Source organism: Misgurnus anguillicaudatus, chromosome 4, assembly GCF_027580225.2.
Source record: "Misgurnus anguillicaudatus chromosome 4, ASM2758022v2, whole genome shotgun sequence".
NCBI lineage: Eukaryota > Metazoa > Chordata > Actinopteri > Cypriniformes > Cobitidae > Misgurnus > Misgurnus anguillicaudatus.
The window spans coordinates 25,677,115-25,695,893 of NC_073340.2; the positions used below are offsets into that span (position 1 = coordinate 25,677,115).

Genomic DNA, 18,779 nt, shown 5'->3' on the forward strand with positions numbered 1-18,779 from the left:
CACCAGACATTGAAAAACAAAGTCTGGAGTAAACAGGAACATTAATTTAAAAACTTTTACTTATCATTTAACACTTTTTGTAACACAATTTAAAAAATTAGTCCTAAAAAATCTCATTACCGCAACAGTCAGAAAACATCAACATTGACATATTTTCAAAATGACATGACAAACCTGAAAAAACATAATTTGGAGATTCTGCACATGCATTTAAAATCAACGTATTATGCTTCTATTAATTCAATTAACATTTAATAAGCATCTGTTGCGGTAATGATAATCAAAATGTCGTGTAAGCATTCTGACAAGACAATATTTCAAATTAACTGTAAAAAAAACAATCTTACCTGGTAGCCATCTTGAAGTAACTGGTCCATGTGCTTGGTCACTCAAAATCAAACTTTATTAAAATTCTGTATGTGTGCTTAAACTGTTCTCAAAAAGTGTTGCGGAGGATGAGAACATCAGGCATGGACACATTATTTTCCTAATTTTTCTTCATTATTATTATACATGAATATTCAGTAAATATTTTTTCTGTCATCTAAAGTAGTCTAGCAAAACATCCATTTATTTTTTTTCCTAATATTTTTGTGTTAACTTGATTAAATTACAACATAACGCATGTTCAAACACAGCCGGACACATTGCGGTAATGAGAATTTCAGCAGAAAATGAGATAAAATTTCCAATTATAAATTCTTATGTTGAAATCACACATTGTGCAAGGTAGAACACAGTATTGTGTTAATTCTGATGCTTTTTAATGTTACTATATTACACATTTTAAAGCTAAAATCATTAGTGCCGTGGTGTTTCAATGGTTTCGTGAGAATCACCCATTAAGGTCTACTAAAGTCCATTACATAGAAAAAATCCTGTAATGTTTTCCTAAAAAAAAAAAAAAGAATCTTGACTGAACAAAGACGTAAACGTCTTGGAGGACATGGGGGTGAGTAAATTATCAGATTTTTTTGTGGAATGTGTGGCATATTCCTTTAATCTCTTGATTTGTGATTGACAGGTGCTTAAAGAAAGAAAAGAGGGTGGCGTGTGTCACGTGGAGCTGAGCAGTGCTTTCTTACCTCAGGCCAACAGGAACAAACTCCTGCAATACATTCTGGGTTTCAGCCTGCTGTGAGCCATGAGCTGGAAACCACAGCTCTCCGCCCCCTCTGCTACCCCAAACAAGGGCTTTTTACTGGCTTAGTCATATCTGTCAAAGGTGCTACTCTATGGAACGTTTAACCTGGAAGTGCCTTCACCAAACGCCTCATTAGACTCGAGTTAGTCTTCCCTTACTGTAAAAGCTTCTAGTTATGCACTACATAACTATAGACTTAACTAATGCAGCTCATTCACCGTACCCTTTTAAATGAAGCTTCAACACGCACAGTAAAGGATTACTGTTATAGTTGTGCCAGTGAAAGCCCTTGATTTCAGCTAGATCGCTTTGAAATAATTAAGTTTTTAACTTAGAAAAGTACATGAATGTTACTGTTTTGAAAACAGGTTGAGTTTAGTGTTAACTAATGCACCGAGGTGGTGACTAGTGTAGAAAATGTCAAAGGATTAATTCATCCAAAAATGAAACTTCTGTATTTACTGTCTTTTTTGTCATGTTGTTGCAAACCTGTATGACTGGTACGGTATGCAGGAGTTCAGGGTTTTTTCCAAATTTCCTGTTCTTCGTTTCAAAAGGTCAAGACAAAAATTAATGTTTGTTATTTTTTTGTTTGTTAGTTTGGCAGATTCATCGATTTGAATCTTTCCAGTGATTTGAATGATCCAGTTCATTTAAAAAACAAATGAATGTTTTGATCATGAATGAGACTGATACCAGTGCTCAGGTTTAACTCATTAACTCAATAAACAATCTTTAAGCTTACTAGATAGGAAAATTATAAGTGAACACATCTGTCTATTTCTCAAACAATCAAACCAATATGGATAGAAGTCATATAGGTTTGTAATGACATTAGGGTAAGTGGAATTTTGATTTATGGGTAAATAATTCCTATAAAATAATTAAATATTCAAGCAATTTGTGGCAGAGATTTGTACTGAGTCTCAGCTGTTGTTAAACCACATTAAAACAGTGTAAAAATAATGATTCATATACATTGTGCAACAAGATTTTGTTAATCAGTTTAAAAAAGGTTCACTGGTTTAGTCACTTCTCATGTATGATCGGTCGTCCTTGAGGGATTACTCTCAAATTGTGAATTATAAAGCAAATAATATATAACTGTAATTGGCTTAGCAGGCCTGCAGTATTGCGTCTGTGTTTCTGTTTGTGTGTGCGCGCGCGTGTGAGTGTGCAGTGGAAAATTACCAGGACTTGAAGCTTGAATGTTTCAACTTGGCCAATCTTTACATGATTGTTTACAGATTGTATCTGTGACATTTAAAGGATTGCTTTTATTCCCTCCTTTAGATTTACTGTTGTGTTTTTTTTTTCGGTGTTATGATCTTGTGCGATGAATTGTCTGTATATTTTTGAGGGTAAGTGCATGTGTGTAGGCTACAATGTCTGTAGTATTGTATTAAACCGTATTTATGCCACAAGCCTGTCTCAAAGCACACAACGAATGGTCAAAAAGGTATGCTGTGCCTTTTATAACCACACATTGTCTTTGTTGGTAGTCCAAAAGTTTGCCATTCATTTTAATGTATTTATGTATTTAACATTTATTTAGTATACTTTTAATGTTTTTTCTTTTTAATTTTGATGTATAAAAGGATGTCTTATTGATTTGAAACTATATGAGGGCGAGTACATGATGACAGATTTGTTTAACATCCACATTAATTTGTTAACTCCATTTAGCTTTTATTAATCATTTTGTGCCGTTTAATCATTTTCGTGTCATGCATTATCCAGTTAAAGACCCAGTGCATGTTTGTGAAAGTAACAAGTGTTGTGAATAAGGGAAACTTGTGAGTCAGCGTGTGGAAAATGTTATGATGCTTGCTAAAACTGTCTGCTTTATGCAATACATGATGTATTGCACAGTTGTGACTAATACAGACATATTAAAATGTACAGTTCCTGTGGTCATGAATACAATAAATATATTGAAATGGTGATTTCCAGTGGTGGAAAAGTCTGGAAACTACTAAAATCTAAGTGGTGGATGCTAGAATATAGAAGCATATGTAGCTAAAATAACCCCAAACTCATTAAATAGTATTGAACCAATTCTATAAATGTTTTTCAGTTATTTGAATATAGAATAAAGAGTTTTGTTGCAAAATGAGATCAATCCATTTTTTAAAATTTTCGTCAAAACATGTTTATTATTATGTTATCATGTTATTATTTAGTTTTATGGTGCTACTTAGCTGTATTTTTTAAGTTATGAAGGTTTAAATCAAAACAAACCAACTGCATTTGCAACGAAACTCTTCATATATTGAATAAGATCGGTAAGGCGAACTCGATGATTATTTTGGGGCACTTACATATAATTTTTATATACAACAAAGTTGTTTGTTGTGAAGTGATCTTCAAGATGGTGCCCCGCGAGCACCAGGTTGCCTGCCGAAGCACATTCTATTAATAGCCTAAATTTTAATATTTATTTATTACATTTTTTATATAAGCTTGGCTTCTTTTATGTATGTTAACATTATGAAACAATGATAAAACATCAACAATCAAAAATAAAATAAAATCAACAAGTAAAGTAGTAAACTAGACTAAAAGTGAAAAAAGTAGCCCTGCAGATTGTTTAACCCTTGTGGGTTGTTGAGGCCATTTTTGTGTTTTTATGTCTTTGGCCACAACTTTCTCTGTGTTTCAGCAAATGGAATGATTTTTAGTGACAAATCTTATATTGACACATTTTTTGAGAAAATGCTTTGAAATATTAAAAAAAAACAATATACAATATACAATATATATATATATATATATATATATATATATATATATATATAACAATATACCATGGGCAAATTTACTACCCTTTCGGGTTGTTTGTGTACCAAAAAAAAAAACACTAAATTAAATGGCTGGAAAAATTTATCAGATTAATATTTTTACCAATTTTTGTCATAAATCTGTTCATCACCCTCAGTACTAATCAAAACTATCAAATGCTTACAAAATTTCCATGATTTTAACTCTTTAATGGTGCCACATGGTGATCAGAAAAACAGCCAACAATTAAGAATGCATGATTATATAATGTTATGGCTTTGCAATCAAAAAATGTTGTTATACTGGAAGTCAATGGGGCAAAAACAGTAAATGAGGGAGAAAAAAAACCTGATCCTGCACAAAAACTAAAAATGCATCAAAGCCAATGTTTTTGCCAATCGTTGGCATGCCCAAGACTGTGAAAAAGGTTTTAAAAAATCCAGTCCACAATCACTTTTTATATTGAAAATATGTCAATTTTTCCAAATCAGTTACACCACTTATGAACTTGGCAATTAAAGATTTATAATCATGGAAATTTTGTAAACATTTGGTAGTTTTGATCAGTACTGAGATTGATTAACAGATTTATAAAAAAATATTAATCTGATACATTTTTACAGCCGTTTAATTTTGGCCTTTTTCGTACATGACACAGCCCATTGAATGCTTGAATTTGATTGGCTCTTGAACGTTCTGAGATGTGCAATTTTTTTCTGGGAAATGCACAGCGAACGTAGTTCCCGGGAGCTCTATTGACCGCATTACAGTTCCATATCACTTCGCATAGTTAACTGTAATAACGGACTAACAAAAACAACATGACAGACGATTTTCCGAGTCAATAACAGCGCTGTTTAGAGACGCACAGAGGTAGCCTCGTTCACACAATCTCTCTCTCTCTCTCTCTTTCTTACTCTCTCTGTGTCTCTGTCATTCTCGCTCTCTTTCTAATAATTTTATTAATAACTACATTAATGCTATCAATGCTCAAGCCTCCATTGCCAGCTTTAAAATTACTTTTTGGAAGAAGCAAAAGAGCCGTTGGATGAGATGTGGAATAACTCACAACAGCGATTTAAGTACAAAAACCAGACAAATCCCTTTAAATATATCATGTGATCGATGTCTTGAGGTGTGGTAACCGTAGTATAAGCGAAATAATTGACTCTGGGCCGTTAAATTATTGAAAAATAATGCACATTCGATCCGCTTCGCGTCGTGACCGGATCACCACCTCGGGTGTGCATTATTTTTCTAATAATTTAATGGCCCGTCATCAATTATTCCTCACATATGTGGCCACTGTTTTAACGGATAACATTAAATGTTTACACCTCAACACATCTGTGAAGCCTTGAAAGAAAATATTCAGTTTCTGGACCTACACATGCATAACGATTTGTTACCTAACCTTTAAGATATTTGTACCTTGATGTGATACATTTTAGTTTCATTTGTGCACTAAAGATGCTGTCATAGTTTGAAATGCAAACATGCAGCCTTTTTGGCTGACAGATGTTATGTAATATGATGACTTTTTTTTCAAATGCTGGATTTACCCCACCAAGTTTCAAATAGTGAAGAAGGAAACGAGTCATAGGTATATTGGGTACTTTTGATGATTTACTATGATGATTTGGCAGCTGGTTGCCAGAACCTTACTGTAGATTTAAATGTATGTTATTTACTAGCAACAATTTGTTCAAAGTTAAATGAACATTAAACATTAACAAGTCTTTGTCTTACAAAATAAAACTAATATAACAGCCTCATGCAAAGCATTCTGGAAAACAAAATCTGAAGAAAAAACATGAAAAGGTTGATGAGGATTTCTGATTCGCAGAATGCTTTGCAAGACGCTGTTATTTTATAGTTTATTCTGTAAATACAAATAAATTTTTACATGGCTTTCAACAGATGGACAGCCTTTTCCTGTAATCGACCATGTTTTAAGGGTTTACTGTTTCACCCAATGACTGAATCTTCTGATGATCTTTTCGAGCATGTTGTCATCTGCTTACGTGGGCCATTCTACAGAATTGGTGCAACTAATTCTGCACCTGAGCCTCTCCAAGGTCTTTATGAATTAACTTTCTACATTACAGTCATAGATACAGACAGGCACTTTTTCTTAAACCAACGAAACAAAACTTAACCAAGCTGTCACACCAACTAGGTAAACAAACCATTATAGGCTGGCTTAAGCTTTTTTTCTCTTGCGAGGAATGTCGACACATGCACATTTTTAAAGGGAGGACATTAAGGAGGAAAACGCCATGAGGAGAGATTGCAAATAACTTGACCTCATAGAAGAGGACCTCATAGAGAGCATGGCTATAATGAAGAATCAAGAAAGAAATCTGTGTGTCGTTCTGCCAAATAACACACAATTGAACATCACTGTTGGGGTAAGTGATGTGTTTTTAGACTTTAAATATGAGAGATATTGGCCTGTTTAATATTATGTTACATTTGTTTTTGTGTGAATGATTTTAGATCATGCAAAATGTTTTTGTGACTTCTATTCAGACGTTCAGAATTTGATTGTAGTTAACTGTCAGAAATAAAGGTACAAAAGTAGTCAAAGGGACAGGTCCTAATGTGTACCGTTTAGCTACAAATATGTACTAGGGGGTGTACCTATGGTGTACTTTTGAATGGGTACCACCGCAGTGGCAGCTTTTACTTTTAATTCTAAGAGTGTAGGTATGTCTACGCTATCTCACGAGAATTCGTACATATTTTACGAGTTGGCTAATTTGTATCATTCATACGACCACATTCGTAAGTTTTGGTACGATTTGCCTCTACCCCTGTGAGGTTGGGGTTACGTGTGGGGTTAGGGGTTTGGTTTCACTGCTGTTATTTCATGAGAATCGTATGATTTTGCACGATTAACTTTGTATGAATTGATACGAATTAGCCAACTCGTAAAATATTTACGATTTCTTGTGAGATCAGGCTGGGTATGCTTGTACATTACTTTTGTCAAGTGCACATTCTTGAAAATAAAGGTGCTACACAAGGCTCTTCACAAAAATGTCATACAGGGATTATTTTTGGGTCCCAAAAGTCCCATTCATCACTGTCACAAAAAAGTTAGGGGTGAGCGGGGCACAAACTAACGCAGGATTAATTGTAACACGGCTACTTTACAGGTTTATACAGGGCCATGCAATCTGTGCTTTTGGTCTTTTTCTCTTACTGTCAGAAGCTGATCTCCTGTGAATTTGTGAAAAGTTTTGATGTGTTTTAGTTAAGATATTGAGCAAAGAGTGTTTTGGACGCTTAAAAGAAAATTTCTTCATCTTATATTTTTTTATTTCTGAGTTGGGGCGTAGCAGAGATGTGTGTGTTGATTGTGAAAAAAAAAAGATTAATCTAACTTAAATATTTTTTGAATGATAGAGCTAAAATCAAAAAGTGTTAGGTTGTGCCCTGCTCTCCCCTACTAAGCTGTCACTGAGATGCACACTTTAAAAAGTAATTTGTATCCTAATATGTACCATTTAGTTACAGATATGTACCTTTATGACATACACACCAAGCTGAAGTCCCTCAGCTGTGTGCGTCTAATCTCACAACCACACATAGATTCTATCCCCTTATCCCCATTCAGACCACCAGCAACTTTCTAAATCTGGTTGTCATAAACAAATGAGTACCATCATAAATTAGTTTTTATTTAGTTATTTGTCATTGAAAACACGTTGTTAAAGAAACTATGACGAAAATTATTCATCAACAAAATTAACACTGTTTTAAGGTAGCAGTATGTACATCTGAGGTACTAATATGCACACTTTAGGTACCAAAGTGCACTTTTTGAAACAGTAGGCCTACTGCCCCAGTGATGGCATTCTTACTTTGCCTTTTAAGAGCAAGTCGAAGACACTCAAAAGAAACATTTTTAACCTTTTCATAGTCTAAAGAACCTATTTTCACTATAAATAATCTTTTGTACAAAAGAAAGGTGGGGATATAAAGGTTCTTTATGGCCAAAAAAGCCCAATTTGATTTTTCTAAGGCATCCTGTATACCAGTGGTTCTCAAACTGGGGTCCTGGGCCCCCAGGGGGGCCGCAAGATGGTCCCAGGGGGGGCCCAGTTTTATGACATTTTATAAAATACATTAATTTATCATGAATTCTGTGAAATTAAACATAAAAAAATAAGGCAGCACTACTTTGTATAATTTAATGTTTTGTTTAATTAAAATGTGAAGTTTTAGAACTGTTTTTTGTCATAAATTTTCTTTGGGGGGCCGCGAAGAAATGCACGTACACAAAGGGGGCCGCACGCTGAAAAAATTTGAGAACCACTGCTGTATACTACCACCTTTATTTTTAAGAGTGTAGCTGCTATAAAACCTTAAAAACTTGTCACTGCATGGCTGATGTTACTTTAAAATCATTTCTCCTCTGTCTTGTTTTGTTGTTTGGCATGTGTGTACTGCAGGTTAAGGGCAGAGGACAAGATGTGATCAACAAGCTGTCTGATCTACTTGACATCACAGAGCTTCACCTCTTTGGTCTGAGTCTGATAAAGGGTCTGTGGTTACTTTCTTAGTATACAAAACTACTGAGTAAGCCCTTTCTTTATAATGTGATGCTTACTGTAGAGAGATGCAATGGAAACTAAGTGCTGAGGTTGACAAAAAACAAGTTTGGAGTGATCACTTTATTTGTCTAAAGTCTTTAACAGGATGTGGCAGTAGGGAAGACAGGAGCACGACGCTACTTTTCGTTTTGACTCAATCATCAAAAAAAAAATATTTTAGTTAGATGAAACATATTTTCACACAAGCAACACATACACTCAAAAATGGACACTTAAAAGTACTTATTTTAAATCAATATTATGTAGCAATGGTCACATCGCGGGCATGTGCGTCGAAATTTCAGCCTGCATGGTACTGTTATGTGTCATGCAATATCCACTCCTCGCCGCATAGTTGTAGTATGTTTTTTACTAAATAGTTGTTTTTACTTTACTCCCATGAACATTTTGATATTAAACATTGTTTACATTGACATTGTATACTTGTGGCTTAGTTGTAACACTGTGTCACAACACACCCCACTGTGTAACTTTGTTTTCAATTCAAGCTATCATTGACATGTTTGTTGACATGTTTCAAAATATTGTTATGTTTTAGGTAACAAGACATTTTTTTTTATTTGGTCCAACTCAGAAATTGTAAATAGAAAACATATGATAAAGAAAGTTACTTTTAAGCCTACAAATACTTTGTTCAGTATTTTGACAAAAACACATCACAACTTTTCACAAATTCACAGAGAGAAAAACACCAAAATCACAGACCACTCTGCACTCCCCTAAAATACCTCAAGTTAGTTTGTGTTAGTACATGTTGGAGACCCTTACTAAACCATGGTGCATTGTTAACTTATGGTGCTAATTTTGTTTTGCTCAGACAATCAACTTCTGTTTTTGGATCTGGAACAAAAACTGTCCATGTACCTCCCAAAATCTTGGAGAAAGAATACATTAAAGGTAAATCCAATGAGACATAAAGCTAAAAACTCTCTGCCATTACGTTATCTTGTAAAATTAATATCTGTTTAAATGAGACTGATATAGTTTTCAGATTTTGTGGCGTGGTTTAGTTTGGTTGTGACACAAAACTGAAGTGAAACTAAAATACGAGTTAGTCAAAATGTGAGAAATATCACACGTGGAAATTTTTACCTTATTACCATAATGTCTCCGTTACCTTATGGGTAAATCGGATGATCAGTTATTTTTGGCTGTCTCTGACACAAACTGATTTTATTAATAGCCTAAAACTATGAGATTTGTCCATATACTTTTTTTTTTAATTCTGCATTCATTTATCTTCAGCATAAAGTGGTTATCCATCTGAGAGTGCAGTACTTTGTTGAAAATGCCAATCTAATTCTGTAAGTTCATATTATCTTGTTTTGTTTATGTGTTGATTTGGGTAATAAGTTTTGTTCTGTTGGCTGGTTTGGTTGTTTATGTTTTTAATATGTCACATGCTTTATATGTATACACAGAAATAAAAGTACAAAAGATTCCACTGGGGTGGCACCCTTTCGAAAACTACACCTTTGTACTTAAAGAGTGCATATTAGTACCTCAAAGGTACATACCGGTACTTCAAAGATACGTATTGGTACCTCAAACGTAATGGGTACCATCCCAGTGATGGCTTTTGTATATTTCTGATTTGTTTTACCTGTTACTATTATTTATTGACTACTCTCTTAAAAATAAAGGTGCTTCACGATGCCATAGAAGAACCATTATTGGCTAAATGGTTTCATAAGGGATACTGTACAGGCATACAGTTGTTATTGGGAAATAAGCCCCTTCGGTGTAATACAAGATCCTTCGCTTTGTGCCGGGGTCCTAATCACACTGTTGAGGCTTTTATTCTGGAATAACAACCGACTGCCATTAAGTCAATAATGGTTATATTTATGGCATTGTGAAGCACCTTTATATTTAAGAGTGAAGATTCACAAATTTATCCAAGATTTTTAATTCATCTACTGTATATGAATAAGAAGTGAAGACATCACTTATGGCTCAGGCTATGTACATACTGTATGTATCATTTGTTAACAGTGTTGTAATGCCATTCAAACTGCTTGTTTTATTCTCAAAGAAATGATGAGGCCTGCAAGCTGTATTACGCTGAGATAAAGTCCAGAGTTTTGGGTTCTATGTGTTATGATCATGAAGGATTGTACTTCCAATTGGCTGCATATGCCCTGCAGGCAGAACTGGGTGACTACAAACAGGGAAATATTGACCAGCCACAGGATTTTTTCCCTTTGTGGGTAATGATCTATTTTTATTCATTGGTATTTCCCATTCTATAAATATCTTTCATTGTGAAAACTTGTTTAGTCATGATTATCTGCATAACAAACAAAAAGTGAAACGATGTTGTGTTCATTGTGCAAGATAATACAGAGGCGTGGGAGAGACTTCATCCTCGAGCACACACCAGCCTTGCACAAGGAAATTACGGGAATGTCCTCTAGCAAAGCTGCTCGGCTTTTCATACAGAATGCTTTTATCCTGAACGACGTGCCCGTTACCATCTACACGCTGTTCAAAGTGCACTATATATTTAAAAACTTTTATCAATAATTTGCCTTTAAACTTTTCTTTTGGTGTATATTATGCTCACAGTTTTTTTTCTTTGTTTTTTTTGGCTACTCGTCGTTCCTGCTGTACCAGGGCAAGAGGAAACAAGGTGGTGTTGTCCTCAGTCTGGCATCAACAGGACTACAAATATCTGAGGTAGCTTCCATGACCCATCATCTTTAGGATGTCGACATGTACAGTAACACAATCATAAACTTAAGTCACATGTGTATAATGATGCATGAATGTTTTAAGATTTATGTTTATACTCTTTAGATGCTGAATGGAGAACAACAGTTTCTGTATGATTTGGCCTGGTCAAGCATTCACTCAATTACCTTCCAGGTAACTTCAACTTTTTTGTCAATTGTTAATAATTTCTATGAATAAAATCATGGGTGAAACAAGGGCATTTATAAAAACTATTTAGAAAATGTCACTGGATAGCATAAAGTGTAACCTGTGGCAAATTAAGGCCATTGCATTGTACGAGACAATACTGTGTATAGTGCACATTTTTGCAAGTTGGTTTTTAAGTAACATGATCTCACAGAACGTCTTGTTATAGTCATGCAAAATTTGATCAATTTATGCATGTACTTGGCACAAAATTCAGCTTTTTACGTGCATTGAGCACAAATCTCTTTTTCGCACAAATTTCTATAAATAGTTTCTCGTGTCCGTGGCATGACTTTCTTTATCGTGTAATTTTATGTATTGTTTTCTCATTTTTTTCCCTATTTTTAAATCATTGTCTCTTGGGGTTGGGGTTAGATTTGGGGTTTGGGTTAGGATGTACTTTTATGTACTGTTTCTACATGTTTTTCATCCGCTTTTAAAACTATTCTCGCCTGCAGTTGGGGTTAGAGTTGAGGTTTGGGTTAGGATGTCTACAAATGTAACAGAAAGTGATTCTAACCTCAAGCGACAATGGTAAGAAAATAGGGAAAAATAATGAGAAAACCATAAAATGAAACAAAAAAGAAAGTCGTGCAACGCACCCAAAAAAACTATTTATAGAAATTTGTGTGAGTGTCACAAAAAAGACTTTAGTGCTCAAGGCACAGAAAAAAGCCACAAATAAATTGATAAAATTTTGTGTGACTATAACACGACTTTCCGTGAGATCAGTCTGTTTTTAAGGGACAGAAGCTGGGAAAAAAGGGTCCTCATATGTGGCATTTAGGTACAAATCTGGCTAGGAACTATACTCTTCTTCTGGTGTAATAATCAAGGACTTTGCTGCCATAACATGGCTGCAGGAGGCGCAATGATATTACGCAGCAACCGAAAATATAGTCCCCTTGGTTACTTTCAATAGCAGGGGACTATTTTCGGCTGCTGCGTAATATCATTGCGATTTTCTAGGCAGATATGGCTAGGAACTATACTCTTCTTCTGGTGTAATAATCAAGGACTTTGCTGCCTTAACATGGCTGCAGGAGGCGCAATGATATTACGCAGCAACCGAAAATATAGTCCCCTTGGTTACTTTCAATAGCAGGGGACTATTTTCGGCTGCTGCGTAATATCATTGCGATTTTCTAGGCAGATATGGCTAGGAACTATATTCTTCTTCTGGTGTAATAATCAAGAACTTTGCTGCCTTAACATGGCTGCAGGAGGCGCAATGATATTACACAGCAACCGAAAATAAAGTCCCCTTGGTTACTTTCAATAGCAGGGGACTATTTTCGGCTGCTGCGTAATATCATTGCGCCTCCTGCAGCCATGTTAAGGCAGCAAAGTCCTTGATTATTACACCAGAAGAAGAATGTAGTTCCTAGCCATATCTGCCTAGAAAATCGCAACTTTTAATTTTCTCTCTGTCTTACATGATGTAACTACAGAAGAGTCAAGTTTTTTAAATATAAAAAATATTGAAACTCTTTGGCTATTTTTTAGCGCAATGCTAATTGCCTAATCAGATTCAATGAATTGTGCTAAGCTATGCTAAAAAGACCCGGAGATCGGCTGAATGGTTTCCAAAATGATAAAAATCAAATGTTTAACTCTAGGGGAACTGGAAAATGAGCACAGGGGACTGTCCCTTTAACACAGCAAATAATTGCATGACTTTCTTGCTCTTGGTTGCACCACAGGGCAGGAAGCTTGAAATTTGTGATGATGCCTTGCATGGAGGAAAGGTGGTGTTTTACAGTCTCTCTGTCCTCCACGCCAAACACCTGCTCCAACATATAAGCAACAATCACAGACTGCATCTTAACACAAAACGCATGGCTATTCAGTGCAAGGAAACAAACGGTTAGTCAAACAAGAAAACTGAAATGATGTGATGCAGAAGAAAGTTGCATGCTTGATGTGGTTTAACTTTCCTTTGCTTCAATGAAAGCATTTCTCTGAGCCTTTTTTAGTTTTTGTTCAGAAAAAATAAGTCACAGTTTTGGTTCAAAAAGTGTGTATTAACCAATGTTGATAAATGCATTCTTAGTATTCTTCATTGTTATTTCAACTACAGCATTAATGTTGATGTGTAAAGGAGATTTGTGGGAGTTGTCACATGTGGGGATTAACAAGGGTGATAATGGGGCGGTTTTCAGGACAGGGTTTAGATTAAGCCAGATCCAGGCCTTAGTTATATTAGGACGTTTATGTAGTTTTTACAAACAAACAAAAAACATTACAAGCGTGCATTTGAGACAAAACAATAAAAACTGATATTTTAATATATGCAAGAAGCTTCTTTCAGCACAAACAAGCAGGGGTTTTGTGGTTTCATATGCATAGATCAAACCCGTGCTTTAAAAAAAAACTCAAAAAGGTCATATAGCCATACTAAAATAGATAGAGTTTATGAAGCCTTTGCACTAAAAGCTTAAAAGCAGTCCCTTGGAAGTTTATTAAGAAGTCGAAATTAGTTATACATAATGAAAAAAGTTGTTATAAAGAGCTTAAATTATACAGTTTTAATAACAAAACATATATTAAATATTTTATGTAAAACTAAATGAATCTGGCCTTGGAGCAATATCTAGAAATTATTATTCATGACCCTTTCAAATAAGGTATTAATGGACCATTTCATTCTAAAGGCAAATCTTAGGGTTGTAAATGGATGTGTAAAACCATCTCTGGATAATTTTTGCACTTAATAAAGCCACATACTTTCTATGTGGATATCAGAAAACAATTTAACATATTATTTCAATGCATTCTTTGCCACCTTTAATAGTTTTTTTTTTGTGCTAAAAGCTAATATAGTCTACTTAAAGGTACAATTTGTAAGATATTTGCAGTAAAATATCCAAAAACCACTATGCCAGTGTTTTATATTTTGTCCATCTGATATACTAACAATATTTCTAACGTTTTCAACTATTTGTAAATTATGAGAAAATTGCCATTCTAAACAGTGACACGGGGCAGTGCAGTCGCCTGTCGATGATGTTAATATCCACGTTTCCCTTTGTTACCGCATTTACTGACGTAGAAACCTAATGACAACAGTGTTGTGGACAAATGCGGAAGTATGCGTTTGTGTATAGCGCCTGTCGGGCTAGGTTTATGGTTTATAGTAAGTTTGTTAATCTGAACATTTAATTCTGTGCTGTGTTAAAGGAATAGTCAATTTTCTTAAAAAAAATCCAGATAATTTACTCACCACCATGTCATCCAAAATGTTGATGTCTTTCTTTGTTCAGTCGAGAATTTTTTGAGGAAAACATTGCAGGATTTTTCTTCTTTTAATGGACTTTAATAGACACCAACAATTAATACTTAACTCAACACTTAACAGTTTTTTCAACTGAGTTTCAAAGGACTATAAACAATCCCAAACGAGGCATAAGGGTCTTATCTAGCAAAACGATTGTCATTTTTGACAATAAAAATAACAAATATACACTTTTAAAGCACAACTTCTCATCTAGATTCGGTCGTGATGCGCCAGCGTGACCCCACGCAATACGTCATGACGTCAAGAGGTCATAGAGGACGAACGCAAAACTCCGCCCTAGTGTTTACAAGTGTGGAGAAAGAGGACCGTTCCTACATTGTTGTATGTCAACTGATACTAATTCATGTCTTTGTGTCAGTTTATTGTTTAAAATGGTCCGCAAATGTGCGTTTTATATATGTAACACGTGACCTCCCTACGTCACTGCGCATTTGCGTTAGGTCGCGCTGGACCAGACCTAGACGAAAAGTTGGGGTTTAAAAGAGCATATTTTTTTATTTTTCTTGTCAAAAATGACAATCCTAGATAAGACCCTTATGCATCGTTTGGGATCGTTATAGTCCTTTGAAACTCCGTTGAAAAAAACTGTTAAGTGTTGAGTTAAGTGTTAAGTGTTGGTGTCCATTAAAGTCCATTAAAATGAGAAAAATCCTGAAATGCTTCCCCAAAAAACATAATTTCCTCTCGAATGAACAAAGAAAGACATCAACACCCTGGATGACATGGTGGTGAGTAAATTATCTGGATTTTTTCTTTTAAGAAAATTGAATATTCCTTTAACACACCATCGAATTAGACTAATATTGTAACATTTATGACTAAAAATTTCATTTGGAACATTACATGAAACCTTGAATTAAAACGATGTCATCAAACGCAACATTTCACTTGATTACTTTACCTCATCCGTTAACATGATTTCTCATTCCTGTCTGATTGATGGCCATCAGCGGTTGAGTTAAAGACAACAAATCCCATCATTCCACGCTGCTTTAGTGTGTCATTAATCTACGTCATTGTTATTGTTTTGATGATGCGCTCTCTAGTGGCAGATTCTACAAATTGTATCTTTAATGGCAGATTCCACTATTGGGGAACAATATTACAATCTACTACTGTTTACTTCCGGTGTCTCCTACAACCCTTATTGTAAATCATTACCTACTGTAACTTTTATAGCACTTGACATTGGATAAAATACACAGTATGATTTTTAATGTGAATTCTTTTTCTACGTAGAGACAGACACATACAGAGAGATGTATGTGACAGATGATATGAACATTGAGGAGAGTGATGATGAGCTTCCACCAATGAAATTTCTCTTAGCCAATGCAAAAAACATTTTAAAAGGTAAATCTCTATCTATCTACAGTATCTACATGCATTCATCCATCCATCCATCAATTAATTTTGTCTTCATATGAATATATGCAGACTCTGACATCACAATGAACTCTTATGGATTGGAAATGAGTGTCGATGAACCAGTGGAAATGTTGGTGGACGACCCTGAGGACGTCCTGCATTTATTCGAGCTGTTGGAGGGTGAATCTGTAGATGATCCGTGCACCGTATATAACTTCCATTGAAACAAGATGTGGTGTGCAGCCACAATCTGATCTTTGTAGATATCATCAAAACAAATTTTATCTTGTAACACTGTCAAATCAACCAAATGATTGCTGTTTACTTTAAACTATAGAGCACAGATGGAAATCAAGATTTGGTTAATGATTGTTTGTTCATATAGGAATGTCTGGCAAACAGCTATTGTGAAAGTGTGCATGTCACACCTCACTACCACACGGTAAATACAGTAGTGAGTACAGAAGTCTTAATATGAAAATGTACAATAACCTTCTGTAGGAGTGTGTGAACAACCACGCGAAGCACAAAAGAAATGTCACTGAAAATATCACAATGTTTTTATTTTGTAATATGTACCTGTGATTTTAAATGTGTCCTTTAACATGCATATAATGCTGAAGTATCATGGGTTCAACTGCATGACATTAAACAAAAGATATTTTCTCACTAGAAAACATATAGAGAAAGACTTACTGTAAAATAAAAAAGTTTTGTCATTTTAAAACAGGAACTGGTGTGCATGCATCATCTGCAAGGTATTCTGCAGATTTCAAACTTACTCAAAGTCACTGTGAAGGTCTCTATAATTACTTCCTGATGCTTGCATGGACACACATGCTCGTGTCTTTTCATTTCATTCATCATGCCTCACACAGTGATCACGTTTGGGGTGAGTGACTTTGCATATTGTGCTAATTTTGTAAAGCTTTGTTCTTTATCATCTATTTGTAGCACTTTGAGGTGCTTTTAAAGGCAAAATCAGATTCATAATAGTAGTGTATCGTGGTGAGATAAAATCTGTTATGAAAGAAATGACTGCTTACATCGTGTATGAAAAGTATTCTATGTAATGCATTTTATGATTTCTAATCACCTGATTGAAATCTAATATCAGAAAAATAATACAGAGTTCCAGTGTTGATGAAATGTTTATTTTATCTGTAGTTATCGAGTAACCAATTGCAGTTTAGTCATCCTTAATGGGCTTTTTCTCTTGTATACTGTTTTAGATCATGCAAAAGCTATAATTGTTCCTAAAATGCCTTTAAAACAACAGACAAGGTCTGATTGTGACAAAGCACATTGCTTTAATCTATGTGCAGCATGCAATGAAACATGACTCTTTATCTTTTCACCTTGCAGAGGTGGTTCAGTCTTATAGGAATGTAATTAAACCTCAGAAATATAAGGCTACTAAGCAATAGCACTACATTGTATCATTTAAAATTTGTTGTTTGATTCAAATTCTAAGTTTGAGATTGTTTTATGTCAGGCACGCTTACGAGAGTTACGAGAACAGGAAATGATGCGTCGTACTATAGCTATAAAAAAAATTCCACTCCTGCCCTGCTATAAAATGTCTCCTACTGAATGAATGATGCGCTGATCTTCTTCACACTTCGGTGACGACTTAGAGCAATAAAAACCATAATTGAGATCACTGTTTGAAGATACGTCAGGATTCTTGGTCTTAGTCATTTGAAGTGAGCTTTTACTGTGATAGAGTTTTAGTTCCGGGAGTGATGATTAAAATGGTGAGTCTCTGGGTGTTCATCTATTGTTTTGTTAGTTTGTACCTCGAAAGTACACACTAATACTGTATGACGTCAATGTTTTGGTTCATATAACATGCCCTAACATGTCCTTAATGATAGCAATGACAAGTACTGATGATACCAATGCTTTATTACTGCATAACTGCTTTTTAGCAAACAATGTGTAATGTGTAAGGATTGATATGTAGGTCTTGTTGTGTAGTAATTTCATAGATCATAGATAATTTATCAACTTAGCTTTCACTACGACATGTTTAGTTTCATATTAAGTATGTGAGGTTAAAATGGCTTAAATGTGATTTAAGCAGTTAGTATAATGCCAAATAGCTTTCAAAGAAATAACTCATTCATTGTTCACATCAAAAGAGACATCAAGCAGACTATTAAACTGTAAAGTAAGGTGTAAGTGTGATGAAAGCCACCACATCCCTTGCCAAAATGCAATTTTTTTCATAGACTTTTGGTTATAGCAAAAAAAATAAGCACTGTGTTTAACAAAAATTAGAGCTGGGCATAGATTAATCTAGATTAATCTCATACAAGATAAAAGTAATTTTTGCATAACATATGAGTTTGTGCTGTGTGTAATTATTATGTATATATAAATACACACACATTCATGTATGTATTTAAGAAACATTTACATGTGTATATATATTTATTTATATTTTTATATATTCTAAATTATATATAAGTAAAAAAACGATATTTAAATAAAACATTTCTTAAATGTATATATATGTATGTGTGTGTTTAAATATACATAATATTTACACACATCACAAACTCATATATTATGCAAAAAATTACTTTTATTGTGCATGAGATTAATTTATAACAAAAATATAAATAAGCTAACATGGTCA

General features: G+C 34.5%; 2 protein-coding genes across 2 annotated transcripts in view; both read left to right on the forward strand.

Annotated features, from left to right (window-relative positions):
- The window catches only part of gpam (glycerol-3-phosphate acyltransferase, mitochondrial), a 37,899-nt gene extending 34,695 nt beyond the window's left edge, over positions 1–3,204 (forward strand). The window contains exon 21 of the mRNA XM_073867056.1: positions 1,025–3,204. Coding sequence (XP_073723157.1) covers positions 1,025–1,141 — 117 coding nt within the window. The 3' untranslated portion in view covers positions 1,142–3,204. The remainder of the gene's footprint in view (positions 1–1,024) is intronic.
- A 2,686-nt stretch (positions 3,205–5,890) lies between these two features.
- LOC129421154 (FERM domain-containing protein 6) lies at positions 5,891–16,371 on the forward strand. Its single transcript, XM_055176479.2, has 11 exons — positions 5,891–6,336; positions 8,386–8,476; positions 9,365–9,444; positions 9,793–9,851; positions 10,583–10,757; positions 10,885–11,040; positions 11,164–11,226; positions 11,347–11,415; positions 13,173–13,335; positions 16,007–16,120; positions 16,205–16,371. The coding sequence occupies exons 1-11, from the start codon at positions 6,259–6,261 to the stop codon at positions 16,357–16,359; spliced, it is 1,203 nt and encodes a 400-aa protein (XP_055032454.2). The 5' UTR covers positions 5,891–6,258; the 3' UTR covers positions 16,360–16,371.
- Positions 16,372–18,779: the final 2,408 nt, after the last annotated feature.